We start from the raw sequence: 20553 nt of genomic DNA on the forward strand, positions 1-20553 counted from the left end.
GTCCAGACAACATCTTTGAAAGGGCTGACAGTTTAAAGCTCCCAGGCTCCCTCTGGAAGTGTCTGTCCATCTGTGACTGTCTCCTTGTGCATCTCTGCACACCACCTCCATGCTTGGCCTTTGGTTTCAGCAGTCTCTCCTCCTGCATGAGTGTGAGTGCCTGTTCATTGTAGATGGAAGGCTGTCCTATATCTAAGGCAAAGCTGGACAAGAGGACACCCCACCTAAGCTCTGGGGGCCTGCAGGCCAGCCTATTTTTTTTCTAGGTGTGCACAATTGTCTTGATTGATCTCTCAATTATGTATTTTTTAGAAATACAGCACTCTACTAACCACTGGTCATCAATCTAGGAACTAGCCCATCAACCATTGTGTCAACACACTGTGAATGAGGCCTGATAAAAATACCAAGTCAAAGTTGTCTCTGCGGCTCTAGCTGAGAAAATAAACCTTAGAGGGGCATGAAATCCTTCTGCACAACTTTACGAAGGTCAAGTGCAAAATACTTCTGAGGAGTGTGAGATTAAACAGAAAGGAAGAAAGAAATGTATATCGGAAATAAAGGAATCAATTTATATACTGGAAAAGCAATGAATTAATTACTAAGGAATGCTAAAATTTAAATGTTGTTATTTTGGAACTACCACCAGAATACTCAGGGCTTATTCCTGACTCTGCCTTCAGGGATCTCACCTGGTGTTTCTGGGGTCCAAAGGAGGTGCTGGAGATCAAATCCAGGTCAAACATTTGCAAGGCCTTACTCCCTGTCATTTTTTTCCAGCCCTAAAATATAAATCTTGTATCATTTCTGTTACCCAACCAAGTGACTGGTCTTATGTCTAGATTCAAAGAACCTGAACCAAATTCTATTCCTTATCAATTTGAACATACAGAAAGAGGAGACTTCAGAACTCAGTGGAGAAATAATAAATAATTGGTGTCTGTATTTCTTGGTTAAACCCTTCCAGCTGACAGAGGTTGAGTTATGATAATTTTTAAATAAGCCATAGAGATCTTTGAGTTGTAATGATACAGGCTTTCTTTCAAACATGCTTGCTTGGAGGTTCAGTTTCTGACTCTTGTTTGTGTGGTCTTTCATTCAGCCTGAAAATGACACCTAATAATGACGTATGTGTCCATGGTACTTCATAGCTAGAGGCAGGAAGATTCCCAGATATTAATAAGGTGCATATCCTGGAGCATTCTGTTAGTAGGGAGAAGAGTCTCTGTGCATCTCATGCCAAGGCCCTCAACTTAGCACCACAATATATTACTCAACTTCTGTGTCATTTTCCATGTCCAAATGTTATCCATGTTGTCAAGATCCACCTATATCAGAGGTCCACAAACTTATTTGGGTTCTCAAAACTTTACCAAAAAATCCCAAAATGACTCAACACCTCATGGAAATCTACCTGTAAACAAGCAAGCAGGAATCACCACTTCTGCTCCCCCAAACCCTAGCCAGTTGTACCCTACTTCCCACCCCTATTTTTCCCAGCACTCTCCAAGAGCAAGCTCACTCACTTTGGAAAAACAGACCTAGGTGACCCATCAGCCTCGGCACTGATTTAATCCCTGAAATGGTTCACAGTGCATGCGAACCAGATAGTATGTCTTCTTTCCAAGCATGAATAGCTTCTTCCCTATGAGCATGGGAAGACTTCCAGTGGACCAGATGCAGCAGGTTCTCTGTACTTACTAGTTCCCTCTACCTTCCCTTTATCTTGTACCCAGTTATCTTCTAATTCCTTTAATCCTTGACTTCTTTTCTCTTTCTCATTTGGCATACTCCAACATGGAAGGAACTAGACTTTTAACATCATCTATATTTGTGGTTCAGTTGCTAAGCAGTGCCCAAGAAGATGCTCAAAGCTGGCAGAATTGTACCACTATAAATCCTTGTTCATTGTCAATAAATAGGACTTAGCACTGCTTGTGAATCAAAGTGTAGTTCTCCATTAATTATGCTCTCATTGTCTGCAACAGCTATCTTGCTCCCTGGACCCACTGTTCCCTCTCCTCTGCTCTGTCATTTACCTTCACTGATAACATTGCCCTCTACTTGGAGAAAATAGAAACCATGACTCAATAGCTTCCTTGCTTCCCTATAGCCATATCACAAATTTCTGTGTTTCCACTATTGCTTCCTTTTCTTATGATTCAGTCAATGAGGCCCTCTTCCTTCAGGCACTTTAGATCCCACACTTTTCCATTTTTACTGTAACTTTTCTCTGTAAGTTAATTCTTTTTCTCTTGCATCACCCAGTGTTCCCATTCAATAGATCAATCTCATCAGTATTATTATATGTGTTAAAATGTAAGAGGATTTATTCTTGCATTACTCATATTTGCAAGTATAGTGTGTAAAATGGGACCACTCAAATAACAAAGCACATCAGCATGACTGCAGAGTTTGTTCAAAATTCAGAAATCTGGGTTAATGAGATAGCAAAGCGGGTAAGACATTTGCTTTGTGTGTGGCCAAACTAGGTTCAAACCCCTACCTCCCAAATGTTCCCCAGGCAAGATTCTCGAATTCTGAGCCAGGAATAAGCCCTGAATGCCACAGTGTGGTCTAGAACTAAAAATGTTTAGAAAAAAAATTCAGAAATCTGTTTACAAAATGTGCCAATCATTTGTGAGTATTTAAAAAAAAAGTTCAAAAGTCCCTAAAACCAAGTATATACTCAATAGATATTTATCACGGGAATAAATAAATCCTCAACAGTATTCAGTCTTAAAACAGACAAAAATTTGCCTGCAGGGTTTTGCCCATTTCTGACTCCCTTTGTCTTGCCACATTTTCCCCCATAGTTTTGAGTGTTGGCTGTGAATATTGTCATCAACAATTCACTCCCCATTTACTCCTTCCCCTCTTCCTTCACTTTGGCTCCCTCATCAGTTATGTAAGCTGCAATCCTTCTTACCACATGAATCTTCTCTCACTTCTAAAGGGATTGCAGTCTTGTCCTTCTACTGTTCATCCTCCCAAAGAAATGCTTTGTATCCCGATGATCATTATTTCCCTTCACTTAGCCTGTTTGGAGTTTCCCCACTGTAGCTACAATGCAAAGCCGACTTTGCTTATGAAATCTGCAATAATAGCCTCAAGGGAATCAACCCATTACCCATATGACTTGCTTAGACATATCTGGTATCCATTTTGCTCCTTATGAGCCTTGGTCCAGGGTCTAAACATCTCTCCAGTTCTCTAAACTGTCTGTAACCAATACACAGGCCTTATGTTCTCATTTCAAACTTAGAGTTACAGTCTTGTCTTCAGAAAGGCTAGGATGCATCTTTGAATATGTCTTTCATTCCATCCCTCATACAGGGTCATTCTGGTGGGCTTGCTCTTCAGAAGTGGATGGTGGTTGGTGAATAGCATACTATTCCCACAAACCTGAATGTGCTGTGAAGTTAGAGACATTTATCCTCAATATCTTTTCTCCTGAGTCTTGCTGAGTGTTTGGCTATTGGTCAATAGTTAATAAATATTCATGGAATAACTGGATGGATTTATACTTTTGTTCCATTTCCATGAATGTGATAGGGCTTTTTTAATGCTTTTGTGTTTTCATATTTGCCTAGGAATTGTGAGGACAACCAGTGTACCTTTGAGGTTGGTGGTTATTTTTATGTAGGTTTTATATCTGTCTCCTTGGAAAATTAATAGAGTTCTCTTCCCACTGTATTCCATGAATGTGGAGTGACATAAGTCTATAAAGAAGCCAACTTACTCATCATTTTGTTCAATGAGCTTTTGCTTGCCTTTCTTTTTCTAATTATGTTTAGTTATGCTGTGTCTTACCTTCTGTTCCATGATGGGAATTCTCTTTCCCTCCCACTGCCCTGTCATTTAACCCCTCCTTTGTGGCTGCAAACCATCCTCACCTCTTTGTGAAACCATATTTCCACATAAATCACCCTCTGCTTTTGCTTCATCAGACCAGGTGCTCATCTCTGAGCCGCCTTCCCCCTCCTGGTGAGGTGCATGCATTTGCTCTCTGTATTCAGGTAGAGCTCTGCAGTGCTGGGGAGGGTGCAAAGTTCCCTCTGCCTGCTCCGGGACACAATGAGCACTGCTCTGATGGACTCATCTATCATCCGTCATGGCTGGAACCACAGCACATCATCATCCTGCAGACGATTTTCTGCTTCAGGTGCCACCATTTCCAGGACCCTCAGCACCTGCCTGGTGTTTTGTTTCAAATGCTCCTACTTCCTCCAGGGACTTCCTCCTGCATTTGTATATGTCATCTCCTCTTCTTTGTGAGATACCTCCTGCATTTACTCACAGTTGTGTGTGCAAACACACACACACACACACACACACATACACACATGCAAGTCTTCTCTGCATCTGTGGCCCCACACCCAGGAGCAGTAGAGTAGCACTTCAGTTTCTGCTGAGGAAACACCCTGCAGATGCCAGGAAGTGGCTGGCAACCTTTGAAGTCCATCTCTGGCATGAGAATATCTGCATCTTGAACTCTCTCTCAGCACTTCTCATCCCTAGGCTTGCTTCTGTAGAGGCGCCCTGATACATTCCTCCTCCAGCACATTATCAGCAAATATTAACTCTCACTGAGTTATTACTCACGTTGAATTTTTGACTATCTGAATCATAAAGTTTTCGCTTACATAACTTAGGGGCCCTATTGGTGCTCTAAACTTGGCTGTATTTATAACTCAGGAAATAAATGAGCACTTAAAGCTTCCCGGGAGACAGCCTCTTGCAATTTAGACTACCTTGGGAATTGATCTAAAAATATTTCAATTTGGCTCCCTCTGCTCTCCTTTCCTTTCAAAAATTCATTTCTTATTGGGTCTTTGAATTCTCTAATGCAGAGACCTTCTTCATCCCAGTTTTTGAACTGGCATTATTAATAGCTTAGTGTATTTTGATGCAGGTAACGTTTTCACTAAAATTCAATTAACTCTCAGCTTATGAAAAAGAGGCAAGTGGTAAAACAAAAGAAATATCTGTATTTTAAAGCTAACTAAAGGAGTTTTTGAAGAAATGCATTCTGGGACTTTAGCCTTCCACCCAATTTCCTTTCTCAGTCTTTTTTGGTTGCTGTTTTGGTTTTGGTATCACACCTTGCGGTACTCAGGGTTTACTTCTGTTTCTGCACTCACGGATCACTCCTGGCAGTGCTTGGGGGACTGTAGATGGTGCCAGGAATTGAGCCCAGGTCAGCCGCGTGCAAAGTGAGTTCCTTACCCACTGTACTATCACTCTGGCCACCTTTGTCAGCCTTTCATAAAAGGTGGGGGCGGGCACACTAGAGGCCATTTGAGAGACAGGTGAGGATTCTCAGGGGCTCCCATTGGGACCATTTCTTTGGTTTTTGGTTTTTGTGTTTCTGGGCCACACCCAGTGGTCTCAGTGACTGCTCCCAATTCTGTGCTCCAGGGTGGGGGGAGGATCACACCTAGTGGGGAGTGGTATTTGCAGAGGGGGGATTATAGAGCTGGCACTTATGCATTCAAAGTTCACACTCAGTCCATAAATCTACCTCTCCAGTTCTGCTTCTAAAATATTATAGACATAAAAGAGTACAATCAGCTATATGTGCCTTTATATGGCTGTGAAATGTGAAATTATAAATTGTATGCATATAGAACCACGAAAATTAAATCGACACAGACATAAGGGGACAGGAGATGTTTATAAAGTGTTTCCAAGTTCCACTGTGAACATAGTACCGAGTGAGGGGAAGCAGCCATGCAGGCTCATTGCGTGTGCTGGGGGTGATGTTCTTTGTCCTCATGGGTTCCTATAACACTGGAGTCCCATCACCCCCAGAGAACCCCCATTATCTGTCACCCTTTTCCCTGGGAAGGATCATATCAGAGTTCTTACTAGAGGTCATGGAAAACTGGGTTTTTTTTTCAACTCCACTGAATACTAGATAGAAATCTGAGCATAAATCCAATCATGAACAATGTCTTTATCAACATTTCTTAGGGCATGTAAAGATGAAAACATTAAATTGTAAAGATACAAAAAGAAAACCTGTACACTGAATGTTTGTTTCGATTATAGAGACATATCTCCATGTCCCTCCACTTTACCTTATGTAGATTCTCTTTTTAAATCTCTTTTCGCTTTATTGAAATATAATAGACATAACATTGTGCACAGTTGAAATGTGTAGGGTGTTGATTTGGTGCTTTTGTTTGTTGCTGAACGAGAGCTGCTGTGATGGAAGCTATTCCATCCATGCTGTGACTTCATTTATCATGTCTTTTTCTTTGGTGAGAGCATTTAAAATCTACTCTCTTCAGAACCTCCAACTCTGTCATACAACTTCACTATGATGATATCATGTGGGTTCTTTTGATGCCAATTTTAGAGCCTCCGACTAACGTCTTTTACTCATTATAGATAGGTATTGATCATCCCTTACATGCCAGTTGGATTGTGGGAGGTGCTGGTGTTAGACTATGAAGACTTGCTTCTCAGCAACCTGGTCTTCACAGTGTCACCAAAGTCCCCAAATAGATCTAGTCATGTAGATGCTATGAAACCAGGATCTTTGATGTTACCACTCCTTTCCAGAGTGAGTCAAGACCAGGAATGATGAGTCTGTGTCGAGATTCAACTCTTGTTTGCCTCTGTCTCCTCATTAAGACATAAAGGAATGCAATGTATATCAGTCATCACCTTAATAACAAGGGTGACACTATCAAGGCATTTTCTAGTTAGCGCCAATTTCTCCACATGCCAGTAGTCAAAGTTCCTCCGACATTAGCATCTATAAAACAATGCAGATATCTGAGCAACCACTGGGAAGGCTGGCTTGATCTCCAGTTACAGGGATTATTGAAGTGGTCCTGTAGTTCTCTCTGTGAATGTGAGGTGTGATGTTTATTTTTAAACTAGACATGATTTATAGACACGTATCTCATTGCCTCCCAATTGAACATGGTAAAGCCACGCAGGTCTGGCTGGGAGGGACAGATGGGCATTCCCTGACCCTCTCTCCAGGAGACTCCCTCTTCCTCATCCTCCTTTGTTTCTCCCATAGGCAGCCTTCTCTGAAACAAGTTCAAATATCAGCTTCTGTGCCTTAGTGGACAGGGCTTCATGGGACTTGGCCTTAGCCTGTTCCTAGTCTTTTCTGCTCCTGGAGCCTCATCAAATACCCATGTGCTAATTACATGCATTGTGATACTTTTGAATTTTCAGTGGCAGGATATAAGCAGAAAAACAAATATAAAGCACACATTAAAGCTGTTCAATGGCATTTTTGAGGAAGATTTTAATCTCCCAACGTGCCCTTGGCTGGTTTCTTTAAGACCAGAGTTCTCAAAGATCAGCAGTCCTTCTAAGCCCCGTGCCAGCTCTGAGGATCAGAAGTCTCGCTGGGTGGGTGAAACTTAGGAAACCATGACTTTCAAGCATGGTTTTCCCCTTGCTGCCCAGACTTCAAAATAGCAACGTAGGCCTCACTGACTTCATCCCTGCTCCCTGGGCTGGGCTCGGAGTTGATCTGCGTCTCTTTCCTCTGTGTCTTTCTGATTCCGCTTTCCAGTCTGCTACTCCATGCTGGCTCACAGGGATTTAAGTCTGTGTCCAAGTCACTTCTGACCCCCTTCTCCTGGACTTTCTAATTTTTTGTGAGAAAATGAAAGAACCATGGTCCAAACATTACCAGACAAAGCCTCATCTTGAAGGAGAAGCCCCCATCCCCTCCAAACACAAACACACAAACATACAAACCAGCTGGGATGTGCAGAAGACTGTGGTACGCTGTCTCCTTGGGATGAGACCCAGGCTCTAGGATTCACCTTCTCTGTCTTGGAATTTGAACCCACAGAGAGAAAATAGACTTTATCTGATAAATCCAAATAAACAATGCTTTGGTTTTGACCATCTCCCTAAGGGTATTGGATCTTCTTAGTCAAATTAAGTATTAAAGTCATATGTTACATTTCCTTAATAGGCATCTTCAAAGACTTGTTCAGTTATTAGTAATATACCATCCAGGTATTGGAAAATTGAGTACATTTCTGTAATACAAAGCCCTTTGCAAGTCAGTTGCTTTCCAGTTTGTCACCTGAAAGTGAATTGTAGGAGGAACCAATTGAATTGTTAGCTGTGAGATCATTAAAGTAATATTTGAAGCTGTATTACTATGTGTTTCTTAGTGTGCAAGCTGGAAGGGATTCAAAGACTTGAATGGCATTGCTAAACCAGGTTTTTATTTCCGTTCCCTTGCTTATTATGTGAGCTAAGTGTATCTCAAAGAAAAAAAATAGAAGTGGAATTGATCCTAAATTCTATTGCTTCTGGCAGTTATGATATTTATCTATGGCATAAAGAAAAAGCCTTATCTATGCTATAAGAGCTATGTTTCCAGGAAAAGTTTGCTTTTTGTATTTAATTATTACTTAATATCATGTGTAATCAATTTATTTCTATTACTTTATCAATATTATTTCTATAATGATAACTCATCCTAAAATATTATGTAGAGTTATGATCACAGATCATGCAGGAAATTTAAATTTACCACAAATATGATAGATGATCAATAAAATGTTTTCAAGCATAAAATATTAGATTGGGATAAAATCCTGTGGAGGGCATACAATGGAAACACAAGTTCAAACAAGGAATAATAAGAATTTTAGACTTGTTCAAGAAAAACTTACACAAGGGATTTTGAAAATGAAGAACCATGAGTCCCCATTCACTATTATTGTTAAATTCTACTGAACACATCCATCTGAAGGAGTACTGTGACATTTTTATTTTAAAATGTGAATATTCTCTATGAGCCAAAAAATGTGTGCTTTCCAACTCTAACTTGAATTTTAAAGAAACTAGGTCAACTTAAAATATCCCAAGATCTACAAAATTGATAAAATGTGAGACAGTTTATTTGTACTTTGTCACAGGGGTAACAGGGATTGTGGGATGGAGGTAGAGGTTGAACCACACCTGGCAGTGCTCAGAAGTTACTCCTGGCTCTGTACTCAGAGATTCCTCCTGGCAGTGCTCAGGAAACCATATGTGGTGGCGGGATCAAACCTGGATTGGACACGTGCAAGGCAGTCGCTCTCCCTGCTGTACTGATCACTTCCTTTCCTCTGTCCTTCTGGGGTATTCACTGGTTCCTGGGCTGTGTATTTGAGCTTCAGCATTCTAGCAGGGGTCGAGTCCTTATAAAAATGTCCTCATTGGGGCTGGAGAGATAGCACAGCGGGTAGGGCGTTTGCCTTGCACGCGGCCGACCCGGGTTCAAATCCCAGTATCCCATATGGTCCCCTGAGCACGGCCAGGGATAATTCCTGAGTGCAGAGCCAGGAGTAACCCCTGTGCATCGCCAGGTGTGACCCAAAAAGCAAAAAAAAAAAAAAAAAAATGTCCTCATTATTAGGAAAGGTTAGACATGAAACATTATCGATCTTGAATTATTTATTTTAAATTAATTTTATTTTTGAAAACTGGTTTGTATAAGTATTAGTAGTCATTTAAAGGGGTACAATGATGCTCTACTGTCTCCCACTGAATCCATATCCCTCCACCACTGTCCAGTGGACCTTTTTAGTCTCACATTCCACCTGGGTAGCCTCAATCCTGTGGGGTTTTCTTTCCCTGTTTTTTTTTATTTCCCACACATTAGCAAGATCATTTGGTATTTGTCTTTCTCTTTCTAACATATTGAACTTAGCATGACCCCCTCTAGTTCCTTTCTTGCTGGAGCAAAAGGCAAGACTTTATCTTCTCTTCTAAGGAGTCTTCCATTGCCACACTTTCTTTATGCACCCACCCAATGTTGGGAATGTCATTTCCAGATCTTGGCTACTGTAAATAGTGCTGCACTGAACATAGGTATGCATAGGTGAACAAGCGTGCATTTCTGTGTTGTTAGGATAAATGCCTAGGAGTGGAATTGCTGGTCCCTATGGTAGATATGTTTTTAATTGTTTTGATAAATCTCTATACTGTTTTCCAGAGAGATGGAACAAGTTTATGTTCCCTTCCATAGTATGGAAGTGAGAACCCTAATCCATTATTTAAAGCAGAGAATGAATACATGAGTTTCTCATTGTATTTTCCTCAGAGAAGTACTTTAGAACATGGGGGGTGGGGATGGATGGAGAACTGGAGGGTTCATTTTAGCCTCAGTCTTTAGGAGAGAGATGGAGGTTGCTATAGATTGAGTAACTGCAGAAAAGAAAGCAGAGTCCCAAGGTAGGAAAAGCATCATTGAATAGTCAAGCCTGGAATGGTGGGAAAGAGTCTTCCAGTGGCACCTGATCCCCAAGATCCAATGGTTACTGCAGCTATCTAGAATCAGTCTTCGACCTTGATCACTAGGATGCAGTGGTCACTTCCTTCGCTCTTTTGGAGTTGGGAAGAGTGTAAAAGGGAGGAGTTTTGCTTGACCTGATCTCAAGAGGTAGCTGTGACCTCCTTAAATGCCAGGACATTTGAAAGTGTATTTTAACAGCCCATGAATATAAGTCGTAATTACAGATTCGGGGCAGCTTAGGGGTGCAAGGAGATTATCCACATCAGGAAGTCTGGGGGGTATGCTTCCCTCTTTGACTGACTCCCAGGGAAGTGTTTGCTCTGTGGCTTATCTATGACCTATTTGAAATACGGATCCACTTTCCCTTTCTCTCCCCTGTGCCCCGGGGCACATCTCTCGCACAGTGGTAAATGTGCTCAAGAAATATAAACTAATTTTCATAGAAGCCTGGGGTGGAAATAAGATGGAAAGCAAATATACTGCCAAGATATTCACAGAACAGGCTCCTAAATCAAATAGAAATGATTTTGTCTCATTGGTTCAGTGGAATGAATCAGTCCAATGTTAACCTATATGTAGGGTGCTTCATCAATAATTGATAATTTCGTTTGCACACTGGGTTGTATTGTTTATATTCCTTGAAATACAGTCACCATGTTTATAATATAATCTTTCAACACTTTCCTTCTCCCACCCTCTCCTTTTCCCCTCTTCCCCACAGGTGTACCATAGATGACAGAGTGACCCGGGTGGCATGGCTAAACCGCAGCACCATTCTGTATGCTGGGAATGACAAGTGGTCCATAGACCCTCGCGTGGTTATCCTGGTCAACACCCCGACCCAGTACAGCATCATGATCCAGAACGTGGATGTGTATGATGAAGGCCCCTATACCTGCTCTGTGCAGACAGACAACCACCCCAAAACCTCCCGGGTCCACCTCATCGTGCAAGGTGAGTCGCACCTGAACTTGGGGGTTAACCAAAGATTATGGGCCAGGTTAGCCTTGGAGGGAGAAGCAAAGTGACCTCAGATTTTGCTTCACCTCATGTGTGAAGACACAGAGTTTCACATTCTCAGTAACATCTGGAGACAGAGCACCTGTCCCAGCTCACTGCTTCCTCACTGGGTAACTCAGTAAGAGCTCACTCGAGTGTCTTAACTGACTGGTGCTGGTTGAGTTCTGACTTATTTAGCACCCAGGCATTTCAAGAAGAACTGTTGAAATGGAGTGTGTGTGTGTGTGTGTGTGTGTGTGTGTGTGTGTGTGTGTGCTGTTCTTGGACCTTTTGATGATCTTTCAGAAGCTTTCTGGCTGCAGCCTGGTTCTGTTGATGGGAATCGTGACACTTGTGACTGCTGTGGCCATTTGGTACACTACCTGCTCTCAGTTATCCTGAGTCAACTCAGGAAGCTGCTGTTCTTATGCTGATGTCTCCAGTATTGCTGGGATAACCTGGACATCAATCTGAACTGTATCTTCAGCCTGTGTTGGAAACAAATGTAGACAGTTCCAAAGAAGGAGGAGGAGAATTCTTCCCATCCTCTCCCATTTTTCTTATTTAAAAAAAAATAAAAATTAGTATAACTCAGGGAATTGTTCAAGAATTTTCACGTGGATTTTACTTTGTAGGAGAAAAAAATGTGAAGAAATATCCAATTCTCGGATATTTAATATTAAGAATGAAAAACCCATTGGTATCATAGCTAGGAGAATCTGAGAACCATCTTGAAATAAGGCAGCAGTGTAAACAAACTTTGTTAGGGAAACAATTTTGACTAGAAATTTCTCTACTGTTAGCAGCATGGGATGAATTAGCCCAGGCCCCATCCCAGAGACACTCCTCCAAGTGGCAGTGTTGAGTGAACCTTTCTGATTCTCCATAATGGCCGACTGGGGTCACAGAGGGAGCTCTGGTAACAATCCCCACGGATGAATTTGTCTTTAGTACCTGCCTTTTCCACTGTCTCATCTGCAGTTGATTTTTTTTAATTATTGCAAAATGTCTGATATGCTGTTCAACAAATGTGGATCCACCCATGCCTTTCTGGAAACCTCCGGTTTTGTTCCTGTCAGTGGATTTCATGGTCAACTGGACTCAGGGTGAGTGGTCACTTACACCACGCTCTGGGTGGTCCTTGGAGCCTGTGGAAAGACTGACTTTTCTGGCCTAGACTGTGGGTCCCTGTCACTGTGGGCCCTTGGAAGTTGCATGTGTGGGCCCAGAGACCCATCTGCTGCTGCCCTGGTCCCTGCTGTATGCCTCGTGTCCTTCTCTCACCCCCCGTTCCTCAGCTCTCTACATCAACCTGCACACCTGCTGTCACCAGCTCTGTGCCTGCCCCACTCAGGCGAGCCAACTGGGTGACACTCGCTGTTAGGAAGCTCTAAAGATGGCCCTGCCATCTGGAGACAGAGACAACCATCGCATCTGAAGCTGCTCCACCGACAACCACAGAGGCCCTGGGGGAGATCAGTCATCGGAGAGGTGCTGTGCTGTGTGTTGAATGTTTCTGGGGAGGCAGGAAAGCAGGCAGTGCAGGAGCTGGGGGTTCTCGCTAATCTCCTGCCACCTGGACTTAGTTCCAGCAGAGCTGAAATTTTCCATGTTGGAAGTGACGCCTACGTGGCACCTCCACACTCTCCAACACATACCCCTATGGCCTTGACAGCAAAGTTATCTTCGACTTCAGGGAATGCAGTGGGGAAATAGGAAAGAACCACCAGGCTCTGTGCAGAAATGAGTTCAGCAGCTGTAGCAGCCCTGGCTTGCAGAAGCTCAGATGAGACAGAGGGTAGGGGAGTATGTCAGAGTCAAAGTCTGCCATGAAGGCATCTGGGAGGATGTGCCCCTATATGCGTGTGGGGCACCCTGTGGGCTGGCTGGCATGGGGCAGGGCAGCGGCTTGAGGGCTGCAGTGAGTCATCTTCCAGTGAACTTTAAGGTTTTGGGTCATACTGGGTCAAGTCCTCCACCATCAAAGCCAAAAGACTTTCATAACACGGAGGCGGGGGGGGGGGTGGAGGGGAGAGGGGGAGAAGCTGGCCTGTGAACTGCAAATACATCAGTTAGGGTGGGGCAGTGGGGAGACACAGCAAAGAGGCCTTTACATTTCCTGGGGGCTGATGTGAAGAGAGGGGGTGCCACCTTGCCTCCTGTCTTAGCCTCGGGTGACTTTCTTGCTTTGGGAGACTGTGGGACTGGCAGGGGACCGAGGTCGAGGTCCCACGGCTCCTGAATTCTACTCCTTCCCCACTGGGCCAGCTTGTGTCCGGCCTGTAGATGAGTTTTTCAGTCTTAGTGTTAGTTCAGGTTAGATAAAGATAATGAAAGTTTTCTAATCCTCTTAAAGGAGATTTATCTGACTGAGTCGAAAGCTTTTGGAATACAATAAGGCATGTATAAAACCGAGGCCTAATCTTGCCTTTAATTTCACACTGCTGATGGGTATTGATTTTGCAATGAGAAAAACTAAAAGTTTCCGAGCTGAAACTTGTCTGATGGGTTTTTGTTTTTATTTGGGGGCGGGGTTAAGGTTGTTTCTTTTCTGTTCATTGGAGAATGTAAGAATCTCTTCCCCTCTGCCCCCACCCTCCCTGTAGGGCTCAGTAGCAAAAGGGCAGCAATATCTTGGGGTCCCTGTCTCCATGGCCTGAAGGCCTGATGGTTTTTCTCTTAGCGCCCAGCCCAGAGACTTCTTTCAGTGTTTCCTCAGCAGCCTCATGTCTGATAGCCTCCACCTCCACATTCTTCATTCTACTCTATTCCCCGATTCCTGCCGTCCATCTCCACCATGGGAGGAATCCCTTGGGAGAGCTTCTGAGACTGTTGAACTGAGCCTGTCTGTTGAGGTGTTAGGCAGATTGATGGCTTCAGATCATAGAGTGGTGTCTTGTATGGGAGGGCCAGGGTGCGCTGGGAGTTCAAGGATTGGCCAGAGGTTCCAGGACTCCGCCCCCTCAGAAACTCTGCTTATACTGACTGTGGTTCTCCCCAGAGGAATGGCAAGTTTCCTCTGAGAAATATGGACCAAAGGAAATGAGAGGCTGTTTATGCCCAGAGAGATGGCAAAGGGATCACCCATGAGTTTGGGGAAAGTTGATATGTCGGCTTCCCTCCTAATGATAGGATCCTGGCCACTGGGAGAGGAGCATGTTTGTCCTGCTTAGGTTTAGGGCACAAGAAAACCCCTGCATTACACAGACGGGATAGAACAAAGGAACAGGTGTAACTGAAGCGGGGAATGGGTCTACTGGAGACTCATCACATATTCATGTGTGTGTGGTGCGGGAGGAGGTGCACTGAGATTAACCCTCCTGGAGCATAGCCAGAACCATCATTTATTTATATCTCTCCCAGAACAGAGCACACTCTCCTGGGCATTCCTGCTCAGCAGTCTTGCTAGTGTGGATCCAAACATAGAGGGAAAGAGAGATCCAGCCCCCGGATGGAGCGTGCAGAGGGTGTGCTGACGATGGTAGAGCATGTTCAAGCAGTTGGGGTGGAGGGAGTCGATTGCTAGCCACCAGACTTGGAGTGGACAGAAATTGGGAGCAATTCCCTGGAGGGGTGGCGTGTACAGATTGACCCACTGAGATGAATTAGTGTGGGGCAACACGGACGCTCCAATGCTCACTGACTCCAGGGCCCACCACTCAGGCAACTCTTAAAGTCCCAGGAGCCCAGAGGCTGAGTGCTGTGACTCTCAGCTCTACATTTTGCACGAGATCTCCACAACTTCTTGAGGTTCCAAGAGCAGTTGGGGTTCTCCAGGAGGCAGTAGCAGGGCTGGGATTTTGTGGGATGTTGGGGGTCAGGCACCATCAGCAGTGCTCAGGGGCTACTCTTGACTCTGTGCTCAAGGATCACTCCTGGCAATGCTCAGGGGACCATATGTGGTGTCAGGGATTGAATGGGGTTAGCTTCATGCAAGGCGCTTGCCCTACACTCTGTGTTGTTTCTCCATCCCACAGTTGGATCTTGAACCACAGTGATTGCCCCCACTCCAGCCACCCCACTCCCTGACACCCCCACTCCCTGACACATTGAATTTTGTCTCATAGTCCCCCTCCTCCCCCCACCCTCCTCCTCCAGACCCTGCGGATGTTCCAGTTTCTCCTCTCGCTTGTCCTCTTTGTCTTTTCCTGCTTCAGTACTGCCTTGTACAAACAGGACTTAAGGATAAAGCTCAAGTAAGAAAATTGTGGTGATGGTTTGCCACAGCTCTCACAGAGGCCAGAGAGCAGCAAAGGAGAGTTGCTGCTAAGCAACTTAGCAGAGAAAACTGCTCCCTTGGAGAATTGGGGATCAAATTGCCATTCTTATTTGCATGAAGGGTCTAGTTGGCCCCATGTCCCTGGTATTGAAGGGTTGGCCATTGTCATTTCCTTGTCAACCCTAAACTGGCAGGAAGGCCTAAGTGAGTCTTTGCTTTTTAGATGTTGATATTTTTTATCTGCTCTCTGGGCTGGTTCAGAAATCTATTTATGGACAGATAATATTTTTCCTGGAGCAAAAAAAAAAAACAACAACCTTCTTTGCACAGCCCAATTTTATGCAAAGGTCTAGAAATGATGAATTATGCTAATTTCATAAGATCAAGGCATCACACACAACAAGCTTTGGTTTGCAAAAGGCTTTGGTCTGGAGCCTGGAGTCAGGTCAGGTGAGACTGGCTGGAAACAGGAGCTTGGGTTGGCAGTTGATTTGCCGAGTCTGGTTCCAGGCTTTGTGAAGCCCCAGCCGCCTATGTGGGGAGCGTATTGAGTGAAGCTGTATACAGCAGCTCCTCACCTTCAGTTTCCCTCACATTCACATTGTGCTTATTAACTGATGCTTAGAGAGATGCCAATGTGCTCAAGATGATGGGCCACTAGTTCACTTAAAGTGGTGCGATTGAGCGGTAGACACAGAGAATGAGGCTTAGAAACCTTTTCAGAACAGGTTTCAAAGGCAAAACCGATCCTCTCTACAGACTACATCATGCATGTATGTACCTAAAGATGACCCATTGCACTCAGGTTTTCCCTCAATTCAGTTCAGAAGCCCAAGGAAGGGAACACCCAGGAGACACAGGTGTGAGCACAGGAAATGGAGGAACTTGCTGCACCTGTCCCTGTTCTCTCTCTGCCTCCTCCCTCTGCGAAGAGCTCATATGATCCCAACTCAAATAAGGGGCTGCTGCATTATTTCAAGATTATCTATCTCCTTTTCTTCAGATCCACCATTATGCACATTCATGGAAATGTCTGCTATCAGGAAAGAAGGGGGAACGAGCCAAAAAAAAAAAAAAGAAGAAGAAGAAGAAGAAGCAGTGATGAAAGAAATGTTGAAATAGCAAAATCCTTGCCACCTTGTAGACAGTTCCGGGTGTGAGTCTTCACCCAGCTGGAAGACTGCTGCTGCCTGCCTCACACGGCTTCCTACCCCATACCTGCCACCTGGCCCTGCCCCTCACCTGCCACCTGGCCCATACCTGGCCTTACCCCACATCTACCACCTGGCCCACACCTGCTGCCTGTCTCACACCTGGCCCTACCTCACAGCTGCTCCCTGGCCCTTACCTGGCCCTAGCCCCAGACTCAGGCAAGCCCACCTCCTCCCTGCAATGGCCTTTGTAGTATCCCTTCTTCTCTATCATGCCTTGGAAATTTTCTTTTGTTGTTTTTATTTGGTTTTGTTTGGGCCATACCTAGCAGTGCTCAGATGCTCAGGGTTTACTCCTGTCTCTGTGCTCAGGAGTCACTCCTGGCAGTGCTCACGGGACCCTGTTTGGTATAGGGAATCAAACCAAGGCTGGCTGCACACAAGGCAAGAGACTCATACCCTGTACTCTCTCTCTCCAGCCCAGAGCCTTTCTATTTTCCCTGTCCTGCTTAGCTCTGGGTTAGCATCTGAGCCCACGGACAAACCGGTGGGTGAGTACACTGATGGCTCAGGAGAAAGGTCTCCCTTGGCCCACCCTGCTGCTTGCACACTCACTGGATAGTGTAGCCCAGACTTCCTGCCCAGTATCTGGAACAGAAATTTCTGTGCCAGAATATGGCACTAACTTTCTACTTTGTCGCCCAAGGCTTTAGTGAGGAATGTTCAAAGCAGATATTACCAGGGACACACATCATCTATTTATCTTTGATGGCTTGTTCCCAGGACGTATCCAGTGGAGGAAACTTCAAACATCTACTACAGTCCCCCAACCCCTATCCCCGCCCCCTCGAGCAAGCCTGCTAGAGCCCCTTATGCTGGTCCCACCACCACTCCATGGGGAAGTGCCCTGGAGAGATTGAGTATGCTCAGGAGCCACAGGAGCTGGCCTGTCCTGTCCCAGGCTTCTCAGCTTTGTGTCTCATTTTGGGTTAGGATTATAGGAAAAAGGGTGGGAAAGATAGTACAGAAGGCAGAGTGTTAGCCTTTGCACAAGGCAAAGTTCAAACCCCACCAACTCTTTGGATCCCCCAAGCAACTCCAGGACTCATCCCAGAACACAGAGCCAGGAGTAAGTTCTGAGCACTGCTGGGTGGGGCCCTGGTCGTGGGGGCCATTGTTGGGGCACTGACAATGACAGATTTCATCCTGGAACCTGATAGGCACCTAAGGGATCTTTGATGGGATTCAGCTAGTTCTAACCTTATGAAATTCAGCTGAAACTCATGGCCAGGTAACCCCCTGCTTCTAGGGAATGCATAGTCAGCAGTCCTTCCTGTGTAGGGTGTCTTGGTGCCCTTGGCTCAACCGTTCTACAGAAATTTAGATTGCCAGGTTCATGGTGTCTTCCCTTTTATCCCCACTGAGGGGGCTGTAGGAAGCATTGCTTTACTTAGTTTTGGGTTGTACGTCCTTAGAGCTGGTAGCACCTGTGGTCCCCTGATGAACTGCACTGTTAAAGGGAGTCACTCAGCATTGCTCCCCCAAATTGGCCATCCCTCTCCCTTTGGAGGGATGGAGAATGGAAAAGACTCTACCTTCTCAGCTCCAGCCAGGGACTGACCGCTCAGAACCCAGGTCAGACTGTGCTTTGGAGAAGACTGTGTTAATTGGTGGGTTGAATCCACTCAGAAGGTGCCAGCACCTGGGAAGGGGACAGGAGTGTGGCCTCACTTCCAGAAGAGATGGGATTTCAGGGTCCTTCACCAGGCAGGCATCCGCTGCGGGCCCCCACCCAGGCTCCATTTCCCATGGCAGGGCTGGACGAAGCTCACACCCATCTCACTCCACACCCTGGGCTGACTCTCTTCTCAACTGGGATGTGAATTTCATGGCTCTTGTGGCTTCACTGGCATGCATGCTCTCATGCTGCCACACCTCTCCTGCCATCCTGGAGAACTAGAATGATACAGTCCAAAGCATATTTAGCAAAGGTTTGATGCTCCCCCTTTGACCAAATCCCTATTCCCATGGTTGTGAGGAGAGTCAGATAGGGACTTCGTTAAGCTTCTCTTATGAGCTGAGGTTGCATATACACATAAGCTTACCTGCATATACACATGATCATTCTCACATGCCTGCTCACAAGTCCATATCACCTCTAGTTTCTGCAGGGGTCGTGGTTATTTCCCTCATGGCCACTAGGATTCCATCTTTTGTCTTCAGCTGCCCTCAATGAGTGGATGTAGGATATGCTGGCTTGCTTTTGTGATGCTTATACAGTTATTTTTGTCTAAGAATGGGGCAAGTGGAATTTCCCAAAGTGGATGAGAACAAAGCAAACTTGGATGAACTTGTGGGAAGTTGGTTTCACTTTGTCTGCAGCAGAGGCAGCTGAGTCCTAGCATTGAAAATGGACTTGAGTTGAAGGGAGGACAAAGGGTAAGGTGCTTGCTTGCTTTGTATGTGGTCAACCTGGATTTCATCCCCCAGCACTGTCCCTGGTCCCCCAAGCACCATCAGAGCTGACTCTTGAGCAGAGAGCCTGGATTGACCCTTGAACACCACCCAGCTGCCAAAAATTATACAAAAGTGGGTTTGTGCAGAGGTAAAGGCAGACAGACTCTTCATCAAGATCCTAGGAGGTGCACCAGTGTAGACCCCTGACTTGACAATCTACAAGTAATCAGAGAGAGAGGAGGCAGGACCCCAGGCTGTCAGGAATCTTATTTGCAAGAGAATTAAATAAGCAGAACAGTCATAAGTCAGCTCTCAAAACCATTGCAAATGTGGACACGGAGAAGAAAATGAAATGTCTGTTATGTTCTCCTCAATTTGCATGGTGATCTCAGCTGATTTCCTGAGAGTCTATTCTATCAGTAGCTCAAGTAAATACACAAAGAGCTTTCCTGTTGCTGTCAACAAGGGGACAGTCGTACTTTGAAAGAAGAGTAAATGAGTCGATGTTCCTGGATTCTCCTAATAGATTAAAGCTCTCCATAGTGCTTGTATGGTCTTCCCTATGCAAGAATTTGCACTTCACCATCCATAGCACTTGTAGAGTGTGGGTTACCCCTATAGACTTAGAGTAGGCATGTTCCCCTCCATGTGGCATGTTCCTACATAGCCGGGGGTGGGAGTGGGAGTGGATATTAACTTATCTTTCTCAAACTCCAGTTAGCAAATGTGACTTCACACTTAGTCCTGCCAGTGGGCCTTTGTATTTATTGGCTCTCATGAAGATTTTCCAGAGCCCTGTGTTCTCACCCAAAATTCCTCTCCTTAGGTACTGGAGCTGAATTTCAATGGAAGAGAGTAAAATTATCAGGAGAAATGCATTCAGGGATGTTTTTGTTTTATTTTGGTTTGGGGACCACACACAATGGTGCTCAGGACTTATTCCTAGCTCTGCACTCAGAGGTCACTCTTGGGGTACCCAGAGAGTCCACATGGGTTTCTGGTGATTGAACCAGGGTTGGCTGAATGCAAAGCAAGCATCTAACCTCCTATACCATCTTTCCAAACCAAGAATGCTTTTAAAAAATTCTAAACCATGGGTATCACATGCAAAGTATGTAATGCAGTGATCATTTTATCCAACTGTATTCAACTCTGCTTTCCAGTTCTCTTTAGAAACAGTATACATTATCCAAGATTTTTTGATGAGAAAACTGAGGCTTTGAGGTTAAGGAACTTGCCTGAGGTGAACCACGCACTGCTAAATCCAGAAACGTGATCTGAATTTGGCTGTCTGGGGAGGGACTTCCCCACCTCATGCTTGACTTCTTCACCATCTCCTCCCTTCCTGATATACTGACCAGCCCGGGTATCTGATCAGTGCTGGCTTATATGCTTTCTTTACCAGAATATCTCTATTTCAAGCTTTTCAGACCCATATTTCTGTTGCCAGG

At 44.8% G+C, this 20553-nt stretch overlaps 1 protein-coding gene across 2 annotated transcripts in view; it reads left to right on the forward strand.

Moving 5' to 3' along the window:
• The window catches only part of OPCML (opioid binding protein/cell adhesion molecule like), a 1158538-nt gene that overhangs the window by 880293 nt on the left and 257692 nt on the right, over nt 1-20553 (forward strand). For both annotated transcript variants that reach the window (XM_055131031.1, XM_004614131.3), the window contains one exon: nt 10998-11230. In XM_055131031.1, coding sequence (XP_054987006.1) covers nt 10998-11230 — 233 coding nt within the window. The remainder of the gene's footprint in view (nt 1-10997; nt 11231-20553) is intronic.

The sequence above is a fragment of the Sorex araneus genome, chromosome 3 (genome assembly GCF_027595985.1).
Source record: "Sorex araneus isolate mSorAra2 chromosome 3, mSorAra2.pri, whole genome shotgun sequence".
NCBI lineage: Eukaryota > Metazoa > Chordata > Mammalia > Eulipotyphla > Soricidae > Sorex > Sorex araneus.